The sequence below is a fragment of the Leptopilina boulardi genome, unplaced genomic scaffold, assembly GCF_019393585.1.
Source record: "Leptopilina boulardi isolate dan_hultmark-lab unplaced genomic scaffold, ZJU_Lbou_2.1 LbouV2_221, whole genome shotgun sequence".
NCBI lineage: Eukaryota > Metazoa > Arthropoda > Insecta > Hymenoptera > Figitidae > Leptopilina > Leptopilina boulardi.
In genome coordinates, this window is record NW_026137776.1 from 101,566 (window position 1) to 120,432 (window position 18,867).

At 23.1% G+C, this 18,867-nt stretch overlaps 1 protein-coding gene across 1 annotated transcript in view; it reads left to right on the plus strand.

Moving 5' to 3' along the window:
- The first annotated feature begins 8,173 nt into the window (after nucleotides 1–8,173).
- LOC127279676 (uncharacterized) overlaps nucleotides 8,174–18,867 on the plus strand; it is a 74,411-nt gene continuing 63,717 nt past the window's right edge. The window contains exons 1-2 of the mRNA XM_051302191.1: nucleotides 8,174–8,336; nucleotides 17,383–17,597. Of these exons, the coding sequence (XP_051158148.1) occupies nucleotides 17,419–17,597 (179 nt within the window). The 5' untranslated portion in view covers nucleotides 8,174–8,336; nucleotides 17,383–17,418. The remainder of the gene's footprint in view (nucleotides 8,337–17,382; nucleotides 17,598–18,867) is intronic.

Below are 18,867 nucleotides of genomic sequence, written 5' to 3' on the forward strand. Positions count from 1 at the left end.
GCTTAGTATAATAGCCCCAATGTGAGTAGAATAGCCCCGGTTGACGATAGTTATTGACGTTATGAAAATTAGAAAAATGATAAAAAAAACGTAATTTTTGTGGTGGTGGTGGTTTTTAATTTTCTTTTAATTTTAAATATTTGTTTTTAAATTTGTAGACGTTTAAAATTCGCATCAATTAAAGGGAGGGCACCACCTTTATTCTGACCCCTTTAAATTTTAAATATTGCACATATGTTATATTTTTTTTTATTGCATCATTTGGGTCCTAAAAATATACAAAGTAGTTAAAAAAAAATCTTAATTTGTAAATACTTTACAGTACCTTTTGAAAAAATTAAGATTTTTCAAAATGGAACTATTTTCACAATTTTCACTATTTTTCATCGCAAATTTAAAATTTTAAATCTTAATTAAAATAAAGACAAGTTTAAGAAATAATACTAAAACAAGAAATTTGAATGATCTAAATGAAAACGATTTGATAACGTACGTCGTATAATAGTATAGTTTAGAATCTGATTACATCAAAGGTAAATGAAATATTGATTTTCAGTGCGTCCCCTTCAAAAATTGTTTTCTTCCTGTTTCTTTATCTTTCAATTTACATTTATCAGCTATCATTTCCCCTTAACTACCCTTTCTATCACATTCATCTTATATATATATATATAGATCTTTCGAGCGCCTCTTGGGGGTGCTCAGTGAGAAGACTTCAAAAATTTATATCGTCATACTTTTGGGGCATCTAAAATAAAATTGAAATACGATAATAATTGTTTAAAATTATAATTTCATTTTCAGTCTTTTTTTTTATTATTAAATAGATTAATAAAAAATTAAAAAGAACTTTTTTGTAAAATTTTGCGGTATAGGTAGTTTTTGTTGATTTTTATTATACTAATAAAACTAATGAAAAATGACTTAAAATTTCGAAAAATTTAGTAAAAATTTTCACTATATGACTGAATTTTACTTAACCTAAAAATTTTTACCTTTTTTAATAAATGAAATTTCAATATTATTTTTTAAAGTGAAACAATTTTCACGAAAAAATTTTTAAAAAAAATTTTTTTACTGCATTCTAAACTAAGTATCGACAAAAAATTTTTCATATGTAGATGAAACAATAAAAAAAATGTTTAGGTTTTTCTTTGTAGGTTTAATTACCAAACGTTTAACGGCATATATATATATATATATATATAGTATGTATTAAAGAAACAAAAATAGATGCGAAGGATTTGAAAATTCGTTTTATATGGGGTTTGAAAAATAAAGGAACTAGAAGCTCAAAATGCGATTCAATAAACAGGAAATATAATTTTATTTTAATCTTTGTGTGACAATTTATTTCCTATTTAAAAATCTAAAAGAAATCCTCATTTAGTGCATTGTCATCCCAAGAGACTTCAAATATCTACACGAATTTTTACGGTCTCGAATTAAAAAGGTTCCCCCTTTTAATTCTTTCATCTCGACCGCCCCCATTTAATATTGCACCCCCGAGTATTAAATTTCATTCTCTCTATATATATGTATACCTAATACTACCACTATTAAATATATAATATTCGCTGAGGTACATATATCCTTCTTGAAATCGTTTTCAGAAGAAGATGCAGCTCGTGCTCCTGCATTTTGTCATCGAAACCTCATAATCCATTGTCACACACACACACACACACACACACACACACACTATAATATGGGGCATTCCACGAGGAAATTTCATTTAAAATTATTTTTTTCGAAATTTTTATAAAAAATAAGAAAATATGTGTTTTTTTATTTGATAAAAATGAAGGAAGTTAGGATTTTTTAAATTTTAATGTCATCAAATGCAGCATAGAAAAAAACCTGGACTCATTTTTGTTGCAATTCATTTTGAGATCGGAATCAAATTGAGTAAATGACAAACTTCAAGTTACTCAATTTGAGAGTGCATTAATTTCAGATTTTTAGGTTGGTATCATTTTTAAATTGATTTATAATTTAAATCATTTTTTCTAATTTTTGAATAATGTTAAATAGATTCTTAATGATAGAACGTCCAAGCGCCCGTCCTGCCGGAAGGCTTTTTTGGATGGCCCTATATATATGAGGGTGGTAAAAAGGGAACTCAAAATTTTTTTCTTTCACCTTTTCTTATTAAAGTAGACGCAAAAACGAAAAAATTCATGCGTTAGACTTTAAAAAAAATAATATTAAACCATGTTTCGAAGCCTTCAAACTTTGCATGTTTGCTACAAGCCAAAAAAACAGTTTTTCGTAAATTCACTGTAAAATCTACAAAAACCAATATTTTTCGGTCTAACTACTCTCATTTTCTTCTGAAGCCTTCAAAGAATAAAATGTGATAGTTTATTTTTAAAAAAATTCAGTTTAAATATTTTTTTGGATTCGTCAAAAAAACCCTATAAAAACGTCCTTTTTCTTTGAATTCCCTAGCCTAGGGATTTTAATTTACAAACTTTATGTTTACATGCGCTAAAAGCTTGTGTTTTTACCTTTCCAACGATATATTTTACTTTTGGATTATCTGAATCCATGTTAATTTTATAAAGCGATTTCGGAGGGACTCACGTGAGTCTTTTTCATCCTGCCGGAAGGCTGTTGGACGTTCTATCATTAATATCAGTGAGAGGATTTAATATTTTTCAAGTAAAAAATATTGTGCGATTCCAGGTGAGATTTTGACTTTTTCGGAGTAGGTTAACCGATTGCAATGAAACTTTGGAATTTTGTTATATATAGTAAGACTAATCTTTAACGTAAATTGCAGCTTAAAATATTTGTTAGCTTACGAGATTTGCAATAATAACAAAAAATTTTAAACTGCTATATCTTCCGTTCTAATAATCGGATTGAGGTCTACTTTTTTTTTAAAATGTCAAAGAAAATGAGAGGAATAAATCTCTTTCAGAACAATTTTTTGTAATTTTACAACTAAAAAAATTATTAAATAATAATTGAATAAATTTCACGCGACAATCTAAAATTCAATCACTTAAACGCTAAAATGATCTTACCTGTGTTTTCTTTAATGTTCCAAAGGAATCCAATTGTAAATGCAAGTTTAACTTGGTTAATTTTAATAATTTACGAGTATAAACAATTGCGATTTCTGCTAGTTGACGTGCAGACGACATTGCGCACGCAGCATTCTCACGTAGCCAATAAGGTTATTCAAGTTGGGTGGGGGAAAGCCAAGATGGATGATGGCTGATAGGTGCACCAGCCATCATCCATCTTGGCTTTCCCCCACCCAACTTGAATAACCTTATTTAGTCCACGAATCACGTCAGCTGGTTACAGGAGAATGCTGCGTGCGCAATGTCGTCTGCAAATCAACTAACAGAAATCTCAATTGTTTATACACGTAAATTATTAAAATTAACCAAGTTAAACTTGCATTTACAATTGGATTCCTTTGGAACATTAAAGAAAACACAGGTAAGATCATTTTAGCGTTTAAGTGATTGAATTTCAGATTGTCGCGTGAAATTTATTCAATTATTAAATAAAAAACATGAAGATAACGATCACTCCGAGTCAAGGCGAACAAAAGAAAACAAAACTATTTCTTTTTACGTTTCAGCAGCACCGCTGCCCTCTTCAGAAACAATAAAAAAGAAAATTTTCTTCAAGTAATTCATTTGAAGAGAGGAATAGACGTCTGAATTACTTGAAGAAAATTTTCTTTTTTATTGTTTCTGAAGAGGGCAGCGGTGCTGCTGAAACGTAAAAAGAAATAGTTTTGTTTTCTTTTGTTCGCCTTGACTCGGAGTGATCGTTATCTTCATGTTTTTTATTTAATATCGACCGAGTGATAAAATCATTTTATTTATTTATTCAATTATTATTTAGTCATTTTTTTAGTTGTAAAATAACAAAAAATTGTTCTGAAAGAGATTTATTCCTCTCATTTTCCTTGATATTTTAAAAAAAAGTAGACCTCAATCCGATTATTAGAATGGAAGATATAGCAGTTTAAAATTTTTTGTTATTATTGCAATTCTCGTAAACTAACAAATATTTTAAGCTGCAATTTACGTTAAAGATTAGTCTTACTATATATAACAAATTTCCAAAGTTTCATTGCAATCGGTTAACCTACTTCGAAAAAGTCAAAATCTCACTTGGAATCGCTCTCCTTCATTTTTATCAAATAAAAAAATAAGTATTTTCTTAATTTCGAAAAAAATGTTGCGGAAAAAAAATTTTTTATTGGAAAATTTCCCATGGAATGCCCCATAGAAAATAAAGTATATTTTAAGTGTATAAGTATAAGACGTATATATGTACACATATATATATGGGTTACAGGAGAAGAAGAAAGCGGATATATATATGTGACCAATACAAATTCAAGCATTGACGTTAGCACGCGTGGCCTTTTTTTACCTTCACAATTTTTCACATCTGCAAGGTGATATAAAAAGGGCAAGGGTCGAATCGGATTTATTCAAGTTTTAAAAAAAAGATTTTAGTCTCGCCTCAAGAATTTTTCATGCGCATGAAATACGCACTTATATATTTGATTTTCGAATTTAGACTTTGAAAATTTAGAAGAGCACGATTTTGACATTTATGTGATTTTTACAGAGAGAAACTTTTCATTCAACTTTCTTTCAACCAAACAAAAAAAAAATAAAAAAAATCCAATGCGTATTTTTTTACATTTCAGTTTCTTGTTATCGTGTTTTATTGCTTTTCTTTTATTATATTAAATCATTATACGCTGAGCGTTCAATCTAGAAAAAAAAAAATTCCATTGATCCAATTTTGTAAACAGAGTGTGAATGAATTGAATAAATTATATTTCTACTTTTGTAAAAATTTCACGAGTTAAAATAGAATCGCTCGCATCATCAGAGACGCTCTATTCGAAAAATAGAAAATCTTTGATTCAATAATTTTTTTTTTTTATATAAATGTGTGAAAAGAAATTCCGACAAAACAAACAAATGTATTTAAGTACATAAGTGTCGAGAAATATTTTGATGAAATATAGGCTTTAAAAATTATATTATATTTTTTTTTTATTTTTTAATGCATGAAAAGCATTTTATTGTTGGTGCCTTAGTATAAAATTTGTAAAATTTAATCTATATATTTTAGGTTATAAAAAATTTAAATTGATAGTTAATTTATTATAAACTTTCTTCATTTATTACTAATTATTATTATTAATTATTATTATTATTATTATTAATAATAATTAATTTATAGGTTTTTCATTTATCGATAAAAATGTTACAATAGATTCTTATTCAATCACACAATTCAGCACAAAATTCGTTTTGGAAAAATAATCATTTTTTAATGTTTCTGAATTAAAAAATTGCTTTTTGCAATAATAATAAGAATTTTGAATCAATTTGCAAAATTCAAAAAAAAAGAATAAATAAATTTTAAGAATTTCTAAAAAAAATTGATACAATTCAGCACGAAATTCGTTTTTGGAAATATAATCATTTTTTAATATTGAAAAATTTTTATTTCGAATAATAGTTCAAAGAATTTTAAACCAATTTGCAAAAATAAATATTTAAATAAATTTTAGAAATTCAAAAAAAAAAGAATTTTTCTGTTTCTCGCTTGTAAAAATAAATAAATTTTAAGAATTTCGAAAAAAATTGAAAAAAATTTAAGTAAGTCGTAGAGAATAAAAAATTGTTAATTTTAAAAATTCCAAAATGACAAAAATAATAATAATAATTAAATAATTGTTTGTTTTTTTCAATATTTCGACTTTTTTCTTTCAGCTTAGACAAAAATTGCAATTTTTATCCAATTTTTATAAACAATAGTTTATTTTTTTCAGTGAATCATTCTCTAAATTTGTTAACACTTTTTCAATTCTTAAAAAAAGAAAAAAAAATTAAAAAAAAAAGTTAAAAAGTTAAAAAATTCTAAATATAAATTTTATTTATTAAATAATTTTTTAACAATTTTCTTTTAAAAATTGATAAAAATTTACGATTCTAGAGAATCTTTCACTATATGAGTAAAATAAACCATTTTTTTAAATTGAATAAAAATTTCAATTTTTTTTTCTGTTCTGAAAGGAAAAAGTCAAAATATTTCAATTTTGAAGTTCCTGTTTGAAGAAATAAATAAATTTGAAGAATTTGTAAAAAAAAATGATATTAGTAAGACATAAAGGAGAATAATTGATAATTTTCAAAATTCTAATATAAACAAAAATTTTTAAAGAAAAATTAAAGAATTTTATATTTTTAAGGTAAAAATAGAGAATTTTATGTCCTGTTTGTAGAAATAAATAAATTTGAAGAATTTGTAAAAAAAAAATAAAATGAGAATTTTTAAACTCAAAAAAATTTAACGAATTAGTAAATTAATAAATAACTAAATTTTTAAGAATTTTCAGAAAAAAAGTGAGAATTTTTCTATTCGATTTTTTAAAATATATGAATAAATTTTAAGAACTTCGTAAAAAAAACTGCATAATTTTCGTACGATTTTGCTAAAAAAAATAAATAAAACAAGAAATAATTTTTAAAAAATATTAAAAAAATTTTAATTATTTAAAAATTTATTTAGAAAAAAAAAGAAGAATCTTTGTGAAAATTTCTATTTTTAATAAAATTCCCGAATTGACGAACAATTTCTGATCAATTATTCCCATTTACATGAAATTCTCTAATTTTTTTTTTCTACGATTACGATAATCCTTATTATGGAACTTATGGATCATAATATCGTAATAAATTTAGATTTCATTAATTAATAAATTTTTATTATAAGTAGGAATAAAATTTATATAAAATAAAAAGAGAAGTTAAATAGTTATTAAATAAAATTAATAAAATATAATTTAGTTTTAAAAAGGGTCTAATAAAAGAATTGAAAATTTTAGGTTGTTATTAAATGTAAAAAATGTAAAAAAAATGGAACTTTTTTTTTTTAAATTTACAAGAATTATATTAATAGAATAAAAATAAATCCTTATTTATAAGGGGGATAAGGGGGGTTGAGTTTTTTTATTTATTTGTTTAATAAATTAATTTAATTTTATAATTTTTTATTATACGAATTATATGATTATTCTTATTATGTTGAATAATGAAAACTTTGTTTTCCATATATGAATATAAAAATTTTAATTTGTATAGGCAAAAGAAAGGATTTTTAAAAATTAAGTAAATATTAAATTTAGATTTCATTAATTAATAAATTTTAATTAAAAAAATCGTAATATAATATATTCTACGATTATTACGATTTAATTTTATTACCAAAAATTTAGATATTTTATCCGCAATTACTAAAGAAAAGAAAAGAATGTTTTTTTTTAAATTTAAAAAAATCAAAATCAGTTTTTCCCACCTGCTGCAAACTAAAATAATATTTAATGTCAGAAGGGGTTAAAATTGCATGAGATGTTTTGAAATGATAATAATCCGTTTGCAAAAGAGAAACGTGCTTTACCCCACCATATCGGTGGTAAAACTCCTCCCTACTTTTCTCTCTTTTTTTTTTTTTTTGCTTCCCCTTCTGGTTACTTTTTTTTGAACCCTGCGAACACATGCTTCGTATGGGGTGGCCCCTTCTAAACTATATACCGGTACATTTGATCGATAGACCACGATCGTGCCTCTGTCAGATCTCGCACTTTAGTTGTTCCATATAGCTTAGAGTTTTCGAGTTAGAAGCGAGAGGTGTGTAAACCAATATGAGACGGCACGCGCGACTCACATATTTTGCTCCAGTGATCGTTATATCGTGAAAGCGTCTCGACGCTTGGCGTCTCGCGATATCAATCTTGACAGCGGTTTAATTTATGTACGACAATTAAAATCCAATAATTGACAATTGTAATCTGCAACAATAAAAAAAAAATTTGCATAACTGTTTTTTTTTCTTTTTTTTTCTTTTTGAAAATTATTTTTTTCTCGCAGAAATTTTTATTTTTATATAGAAAATATAAAAAATAGAAAAATTAATAAAATGAAATTATAATTTTTTAAAAATTTTAATACTAATAAAAATCTGATTTACAAATTGTGAAAAAACTCGGTAATTATTCGTACGATTTTGCGAATAAAATAAAAATATAATTTTTGAAATAGTAAAAGTTTTTCAAATCAAAAGTGCTTTATAAAAATTAGTGGCAGATTTTTGGATTTATAATTTTTTAATGTAAACAAAAAATATTGTGTGTGAAAATTTTTTTTTTTGTGGAACATGATTTTGTGTATGTTTTTAAAGTTTTGTTATTAATTTACTATTATAATTGTACAATGTTGAATTTTGTAAAAAAGTTGTTACTCAGCAGAAGAAGTAGATGACAGTGTTGGATTATTATTGTGAGTACACATTTTCCAAAAGATCTAATAATATTAATATAATTAATTAAAATTATCAATATAATTAATTTTCTTTTTTAATTTAAATTTAAATAACTACTAAAATCGAAATTTTTGTTAATTTCAAAAAATATTTATAAAAATGTTTTAAAGTTATTTTTAATGTTTTTTTAAAATATTATTTATTTATTTAAGGGCTTACAACTTAATAAAATAAAAAAAATTAGTATTTATTTTATTTTTATTATTATTTATTTATTTATAATTTTTGTATAATATTAGTTATGTTTTTTTTTTATTTTTGAGTCCTTTAATGAAATAATTTTGAAACTACTTTTTTTTAGTTCGACTTCTTTTTGGGTCCTCTTTAGTAATGTTTTTTATTTTAAAAAATTAGTTTTCTATTTTTCAAAGTACAGAATTATTAATTGAAATATTTGTAACAAATATTCTAATTTTTTCATTTTTAACATTTTAATTTAATTTTTTTTTCAATATAGTGATTTTTACTTATAAAATTTTCTTTTTTGTTTAGGAAAATTATGAAACTCCAAAATAATTAAATGGGCTTACCCTCTGTTACTTTTTTTTACAAATTTTTTGTTGTAATAATTTTTATTATAACTCTTATACTTACGAAAAATATAATTTTTTTTTAATTTTATAAATTTGGATATTTATTGATATTATTATATAATGTTACATGGCGATAATATCATAAACCTATAATAATTAATAAAAAGTAATTAAATTAACATTTGCAATTATATATGAGCAGAAAAATAAAATAATTACATTTATATATTTTAATTTCCAAAAATTTTGTTTACTATTAAAATTTTCTATTTTGTTTATTATTAAAACTTTTAGATTCAGTCTGATATAGTATATAATATATGTATATATAATGAAAGAAAGTTCTAATTTTATCATAAAAATTGTTAAGGTTTCATTGACCTAATCGTAGGTATATAAATCTATATAAGCTTGAATAGCATGAAACCTTGCTTAACTTTGAGCAACAGTTGAATATATATATATTCTTAAGTCTCAAACGTTCAAGGACGTTGTTAAAAAGCAAAATTTTTAATTATACTAAATTTAATAAAAATATAAAATTTATCAAAAAAAAAAAAATAGATATTAAGAAAAAAAAATTATTAAAACTACGAATTTTTCTCAAAAACAAATATTTACTTTTACAAATTATTTTTGATTAGGTACTTTTTATTATTTATTTAATTTTTATTATATGCCTGAAACTCGTCAAATAAACAAAATAATTTTTTTTTGTCTATTTTTTAAAAATTACCAAAAATAATAAAAAATAATAAAGTACAGAATTTTATAGAAATTACATAAATAACAGAGAAGACTTTATAGGGGCTCTTCAGGGAGTCTATCAAAATTACAATAAATTGTCAAATAAACAAATACAAAAAGTAATAAAAATAGGAAATTACAATAAAAAAATTAATAAATAATAAAACAATTAAAATAATAAATAATACAATAAAAATAAAAAAACAAATACAATAAAATAAAAATAAATAAAAACTAATACAACTATAACAATAAAAACAAATACCAAATAATGAAAATAATACAATAAATGATAAAATTAAAATAAACTACAATAATAAATTGAATTTTTAAATAATCTTACCAAAATTAAAACAATGTCAAATCATAGAGTCAATTGTAGTGTCAAATTTTAGTAAAAATAAAAACAAACGAAATAAATCCTAACTATATATTTTATATAACTATATATTATATAACTATATAACTATAATTTTGATAGACTCCATGAAGAGGAAATCATGTAGATTTCGAAACGTTGGAGTGAACTTTTATTAAACAACAATGGTCCGAATGTTATCGTTTTTATTCATACGAAACCTTCTAATTAATAAAACTCTCGGACATTAAACATTTTAATTATTAATTTAAGTAAATAAATTATTTAATTTAATTTTTTTGATACAGAATGCATTATTTTATAACAAAATTTGAAGTTAAAAAAGTTGTAAACACAACGTTTATATATGATAATTTGATAAAAAAAAAACTTTTTTTTTAAGGCGAAAAATTATAAAAAAAATTTTTATATAAAAAAATGTATTTCATAATTTGTTTGTCAATAAACATTTTAAAAAATAATTTTTTAAAATAATAATTCATAGAATTTTTCATTCAAAAAAATATTTCTTTAAAAATCGTTGATTATAAAATTTGTGAACTTCACCATCGTATTTTTCTATTTGAACTATAATCATGATATTATTTTTCTAATTATATAACAACAAAAATTTTTTTTTTTTTCTTCACGTCACTATAATTATATATAAAAAAAAAAAAAATTCCTGTTTTTTTTTAACAAGACCTACTTTTTCACGAGCCAAATTCCACATTCACAATTTCAGTTTGAAAATATACAGAAAAATAACATTTTTACACACTCTGTTGAGAATTATTCTTAAAATAATTTTGTGCGCGCGTTAAAATTAAATAGAAAAATTATTGGATTCTAAACGCATCATTTCATTGAACTTGAGAGGAAATTATATAAACGGAAGAGGAAGAGAAAAAAAAGAGGAGGAAGGGGGGGGGGGTGAATAAATCTTTTTATTTCCGTTTTAATTCCATATATATTTTTTATTTTGGTGGTGCGAATACGAAATCATTTTTTTTTTTTGCAGGAAACAAATGCAAAGTGCCAACGAAATTTCTTCCTGGAATTTTCGAGGGTGAATCTAAAACTTTGTCGAGGGTTGCGAGCATTATATATATATATATATATAGAAGGGTGTTACTCCGACTTTCACTTTACGAACTGTATAATCCCTATTCTATAATTAAAATGTTTATGACGTGTTAAAAATATGTACGAGCTGACAATTATATTTTCTGCTCTGATAAAATGACTAAATTTAGTTTTTTGCGCTCTCTAAAATTGCATAATTATTTGTAAAAATATTTTTTCAGTAAATTATGTACCAATAAAAAAAAAATAATAATAATAATAGTATAATAATCGTAATAAAAAATAATTTTAACAAATTTAATATCTAAAAAATAAAATGATTAACTAATTAACATAAAATTGAGAAGTAAAAGAAATTTTTTTTTTTACTAAACATGAAACGTATTTTAAAAAAATAAATATGTAAGATGTAATAATTTGCAATTAAAAAATTTTCAAATTTAATATAATCAAATCTCATTATTATTGAAATCATCACCTTGAGAATTTATGTTGAAAATTGGAAACAGAAGGGTGATTGATGAGTGCAGTAAACATCCCGCTCTTCGTTAAATCAACATCTATCGTTTCCCATCATCGTATCCTTGATGTTTAACATTTTTTTTTAACTCTGAAAATAAACGCAACATTTTGTTGCTTGATGATAGTTAATAATAAAGCAAAAAAAAAAAATTAAGGAAAAATATATTTTACCAAAAAAAAAATTGAAAGCAATTTTTTGTTTAATATGAACAATTTTAATTGAAAAAAAACATATTAAAGAAAAAAAAAAATGTTTTTTCTTAGTTCGAAAAAAAATTATATCCTTAATCATCGTAGAAAATTGAGCCAATAAATTTATGGAAAGGGTTCGAATTAGTACTTTAGTAATTTACAAATGTAGATTTTAGAAAGGGTGAATACAAAATTGCCCCAAAGAATAAAATCAAATATTAGTTCCTCACAGAGGCTAATTTTGAATTATAATTACAAAAATGGGACATCCATGTGAGATTTTCATTCAACATTTTTTTTTTTTTTTTGATTGAAACTTTTTTTTTGAAATCTTTATGAAAAATAAGAAAATACGAATTTTTCTGTTTCTTTTACTTGATAAAAATTGTGAAAATTATGATATTTTTAATTTTAATTTTTTAAAGCATTTTAAAAATTAAAATTAAGTCTAAAAAGTGACTTTTTTCAAAATCGAAATGATCGACTTTTGATTTTTGTCGTTAACAAAATACTATTTACAAGTTTTAAGATAGATGCAAAGATATATATATATGATGTATTCCACGCCAAAGTGTAAGTCCATCTGCAATTGCATCTGGGTGAAAATTTCCCAACTGGGCCACCTAAAACTGACTTTTCAAATTTAAAATATTTTTTTCATAATCTATTGCAGGATGCCGAATTAAAAACATTTCTGAAATGCGTTTTTAAAAAAATTAAGTTTTTAATTATTTATTAACAATTGAATATTTTGTTACCTTTCCACTAAATTTGCAATTAATCTGTTGCTTGTTAATGAAATTTAATAAAATTTGGTGAGCATATAGAAAAATTATGTCTCTTTTTTTTTATTTTATTATTTAACAATCATATAACTTTTCGTTACAACTGGTTTCTGAGAATTTTTTTAAAAAACGAATATTTATTGAATTATTTTTCAAGTAACAGAAGTAGTATCACTAGAGAAAATTTTACATTCCAATCTAAAATTTTCTCTAGTGATACCAATTTATACTAATACTAATTTGGCTAAATAAAAATTTGTTTTAGCGAAAATTTAATTAAATAATAATTTGGTTAAATAAAAATTAGGGTTTAATAAAAATTCTATTAAAAAAAATTCAGTTATATAAAAATTCGGTTAAATAAAATAAAATAAAAGTTAAATAAAATTAAATTTTATGAATTTGTTATTTCATCGATAAGATTTTAATTGGGACGCTCAATGTGTACTAAGTTTGAATTTTAGAAAATTAATTGGAGAATTTTCATGACTTTTAATTTTTGAATGCTCATAACTGCCTTAAAAATGTATCAATTTTAATAGTATTTTTTTCTAAAATATGTGTTTTTAAACGTACCTTTCAACAAAAAAATCGAAATTTTTTTTTTGAACGATATTACTATCAAATTTTTGAGTTTTAATGATAAAAAGTCATTTTTCTCATTTGACGTACTGATCGATTTTTTTCAAAATTTTTTCAAATAAACTACTTCTTTTTACAAAACTTTTAAGCCTAACCCGATAATGGACAAACAATTTTTACAATATTATCGGAATTTTTAAAAAATTATTCAATTTTGAATTTTTTAAAAATATTTTTGTTTTTTTTTTATAATACGTACTTGCATCCGTATTATACTAAATTTTCATCTATTCTGCAATTAAAAAATTAATTAGGCACGTAATAAGTTTTCATTTTAAAGATACACCATGGATGACGTTCTTCTAACCTATGACCCTAATTTTGGGGTAATGTCAGATTTTTTCTATGACTTTGACCAAATTTTGAGGTTATGTTCGCCTCCACGCCTATGACCTCCAACGTAAATTTAAGGTTATGTTCTCCTTTGACCTATGACCTTTAAAATTTTAAAGGGAGGGTCATATCTTGATCTCTGATAATAATTTTGAGGTTATGTTCGTCTCTACTCCATCAAAAAATTTAGGTCCTTGATTTTTTAGGTTATGTTCGTTTTAATCTATGATTCTGTCGTTTGACCTTGACTATTGATGTTATTTCAATTTTTAACCTATGTTTTTGATATAGATAGTACAATAACTGAAATTTTCGAGACAAATTCTGAACGGTACACGAGTTTTAATGCTTCGCGAGTTGAACGGTAGGCGAGTACCGTGAGCTCCTGCGTAGCATCGAAATTCTCGCCTAGCGTTGATTCTTGAATCAGCAATATCTTTTTATAATATATATATGAGGCAAAATTCCTGAAATGTCCGAACAAAAAATTAAAAGTTCTCTAATTTAATCCATACTTTTCTAAAATGTTGTTATTGTTGGTGAAAGTCTAAAAATCAATTATTATTGAATTTAATAAAATAATTTTTGAATTACAACGTTTTTAATTTTTGACTTTTGAAAAAAAAAAATTTTTTCAATGTACAATATTTATAAGTAGAATGCATGAAAGTTAACATATATATAATGATTTTTAAAGCTTTTTTGACGGGCTACACGCTGTTAATAAAATTTTTTTTTTTAAATAACATTTGACCTTGAAATTCAAGGTCAAAATGTTAATTTACGTTTATCTCAAAATCGGATTTTTTAAAATTATTTTTAACTATCTCAATGGAAAGCTTGACTAATTTCCTACAAAACATGTAATTTTCAGAGTGGGATCTTTTAAAGTTTTTGAGATATTAATTAATTAATTAATTAATGTTTATAACAAATGAAATATTTTACAAACGAATAAAGTTACCGTAATTCTGAAGTTAGTAATTGAAAGTTAACGTAATTCCGCATCCAACGAGCCCTATATGAAGTATTTTGGATAAGTAGATTGTTAATAAACAATTAGTTAACATTGCAATTGTTTATTAACAATCTACTTATCCAAAATACTTCATATAGGGCTCGTTGGATGCGGAATTAGCTTAACTTTCAATTGGTTAATTTAGATTTACGATAACTTTATTTGTTTGTAAGATATTTCATTTTTTATTGTTATTTAACTAAAATTGATCAAAAATACTTCATATAGGGCTTTTGGATGCTTGTTGTTAGTAAAAAATAAAATATTTTACAAACAAATAAAGTTATGGTAACACTGAACTTACCAATTGAAAGTTAAGCTAATTCCGCATCCAACGAGCCCTATATGAAGTATTTTGGATAAGTAGATTGTTAATAAACAATTGCAATGTTAACTAATTGTTTATTAACAATCTACTTATCCAAAATACTTCATATATGGCTCGTTGTATGCGGAATTACGTTAACTTTCAATTACTAACTTCAGAATTACGGTAACTTTATACGTTTGTAAAATATTTGATTTGTTATAAACATTAATTAATTAATTAATTAATATCTCAAAAACTTTAAAAGATCCCACTCTGAAAATTACATGTTTTGTAGGAAATTAGTCAAGCTTTCCATTGAGATAGTTAAAAATAATTTTAAAAAATCCGATTTTGAGATAAATGTAAATTAACATTTTGACCTTGAATTTCAAGGTCAAATGTTATTTAAAAAAAAAAATTTTATTAACAGCGTGTAGCCCGTCAAAAAAGCTTTAAAAATCATTATATATATGTTAACTTTCATGCATTCTACTTATAAATATTGTACATTGAAAAAATTTTTTTTTTTCAAAAGTCAAAAATTAAAAACGTTGTAATTCAAAAATTATTTTATTAAATTCAATAATAATTGATTTTTAGACTTTCACCAACAATAACAACATTTTAGAAAAGTATGGATTAAATTCGAGAACTTTTAATTTTTTGTTCGGACATTTCAGGAATTTTGCCTCATATATATATATATATATAGTAATGATATATATTTCTGAAAATAATACAAAAACAAATGAATGATAAGAGTTTGTTGAATTTTATTAAAAATATTTTGTTTAAAAGTTAATAAACAAATAAAATTTTTATTTTTTATATTTTTTAAACAAACCATTATTTAACAAAAACACAAAATCAGAATTGTAGAGAATCTCTCAAAGTGAAAAATGAGCCATTGTTTATAAAAATTGTATAAAACTTAGAAATGTTCACAATAACTTTAAAAAAAAAATACAAAATGTTTATTAATTATTATTTAACAACAAATTTTATCTCAAAATATTTCTTTCCCCAAAATTGTACAATTGGATCTGTCGAATTGGGGTGTAATAAATGTTAAATATATTTTTAGTTCTGTTAGAAACTATAATTACTTTTCAGTTTAAGGTTATGTTAATGGGTTGAACCTCCTTAATGTAAAAATGAGAAATTGTTTTGAAATTCTTCGATATTATGTAAATTACTTAAATTCACTTAAATATTTAAGAATAATTTATTAAAATTTATATAGGTACTATAATTATTAAAATAATAAACTTTATTAATTACTTAGGAGAATTAGTATAAAAAATAAAAAAAAAATTTTTTTTACAATACAAAACATACAAAAATTACAATATTTATAGGAAAAATATTTTTTTTTTGCTAATAGTGTATAATTTATTATGATTATTTTAATGAATCTAAGAAAAAAATCTTTAATTTAGAAAAATTATCTCATACAATTATATATAAAGCTCTGTTTTAAAAACATTCCTCCCGTATATCAAATTCCTCTTCAAATCAATGACATTTTTTCGAATATACTTGAGAATATAATTGCAAAGGGGTGCTGCTGCGTTTTTAGAAGATGAAAGGAAGACCATTTTCTTTTTGACGTTTTTTTCAAGTAATACTCAAGTACTCAGATAAGTCGTTTTTAGCTGAGATTATAGATATACATATGAACTAAGTGTACACTGTGTAAAAAAAAATATTCTTTTTACATTTCCGATTTGAATTTGTATACAAATTTGAAGAATTATATAATTCAAAACGATAAATTTAATAGATGTGTCAGTTTTACATTTTTCTATAAATTTACCGTACTAAACCATATAATTTATTAAAAGAAAATCCTTTCGATGTAAGATAAATGTTTTTTCAAAAATCTGATCGTACATATGCATAAGTATATCATTTTTTAGGTTATGTTTTTATAATCACTGAAAAAAAACACCTACGCGTAAAAATTTATTCGAATTACATTCAAAAAACGGACACGTACTGTTTGCAAATCGCAGTACGTTAAATATATTTATTCAATGACTTCTCCATTTTACCACCGTTTAATAAAATAATTAACAAAAAATATATTATACAAAAGATTCATGGCCCGTATTCGCGACATTTGAGACTGATGCCATTCAACTGTGACGTCACCTTGCGCATGTGCAAATCCAAATTTTCTATATAGTAGTAAATCCTCTTAAAAGTAGAGGAATATTCATCAACTCAGAAAATTATTCTCAATTTAAGCGGAAAAAAATAGAATTGTCCTATTTTTTCAATATAGAGACTAAAATGTTATTCATTTTACTCTCCAAATTAGATTTAATTTTACTAATTCTCAATTAGTTTTTTTTTTTTTGGAAAAATTTTAACCTCGTAGAAACTAATTTGTCGAAAAAAAATGTATTTACCCTCCAATTATTATATTTTTTTGTCAAGGTTTGTAAAGTGTTACTTTTTTATTCTATTTTTAGAAATGAAAAATTCAGTTTCTGTGATGAACAACAATCATGACACCAGGAGCAGCCCTAATGGTTCTGCTACTAATGATGACATGTTCTGCGATGACGAACCCATCATCGCGGGCTACTCTCATCAGAAAAGTTTCGAGTGTGAAACTGAGAAGCGGTTACATGGAAATTGTAAAAGAAGAAACGTGCTCCGATACACTTATTCGTTTATATTGCAGGTTTGTTAGAAATTTATTTTTCTTTTCATATATAATAACAAATAAAAATTATCACTCTCTAGTTATGCAATTTTTTTTTTTTTTTGTAAAAAAATTTTTTTCAATTTCGTAATTGGCGCATTTTGCAGCCACATGTTGGCAACCTTGATCTCAATTTTCTCTTTATAACTAACCTCAAATTGTCAAAATTTAACATGTCAGTTTTGTCATAGTCGCAGTCTGTTTATTTTTGTAGAAAAATTTTACATTTTTATTTGATGTGATTTTGTGAATGAAATTTAATATATATGTTTGACATATTTTCGTATTGTAAAAAATAAAAAAAAAAAGATCAGTATTGAGCTCAATGAAAATGAAAAAATTATAAAAAAAAAATATCGTGTACTTTTGTTATTCTTCATTTATCTCAATTGAAGAATTTTTCTTCATGTCTTTCTACAAAATTATGTATCGTATGTAACAAAAAATTCTTTATTTTACTTCTAATTAGGTAACAATATACTAAATTACATACATATTTAATTATCCTTTATCGCCTTTAGACAAAATATTTTTTTTAATTTCTTATTTTCTATCATTGTCTTTCAATTTTGTTCTATATATTTAATTTCCATTTCTTCATCGTTGTCTTATTTATTAATTTAATTTTTTTCTATTGTTAGCTACTTAATTATTTTAGTGAATTTACTTCTTTTTTTAACTAAATTTATTATTTTTGCTTTTTTCTTTTAACAGTTTTTCATTATAATAATTATTATTAAACTATTTTACATTTTTTTCACTTCTGTGAGGTTTACAACGTTTATTATCAACGATTTAGAGAAAAAAAATATCTTTCTGTCCAAATCATTATAATTATTTATTTTAAACAATTTTAGCAACGTTTCCCGTTCAACAATTTTTAAAAGAAAAATTTGTAGATAAAAAAATAATTATTTTCCAAATTAAATTTTCTTTTCAATCGTTGATCATAAACCTTGTGAAATTTCAAATTTTAGTTTAAACAAAAAAATAGAATATAATTTTTTATTAAAATTAAATATAATGGAATTTTACAAATTTTTTTCATTTAGTATTTTTTTATTCTATTATCTACTTAATTATTTTAGTGAACTAATTAATTTTTGAAAAATTAATTAATTATATTTAATATTAATTAATTAATTAATAATTTAAATAAAATACAAAAAAAATATTTTATTATTTGTTCTTCGTTAAAATAGTTTTTCATATATATTATTATTATTATTACTGCGGCCTAGTTTTAATT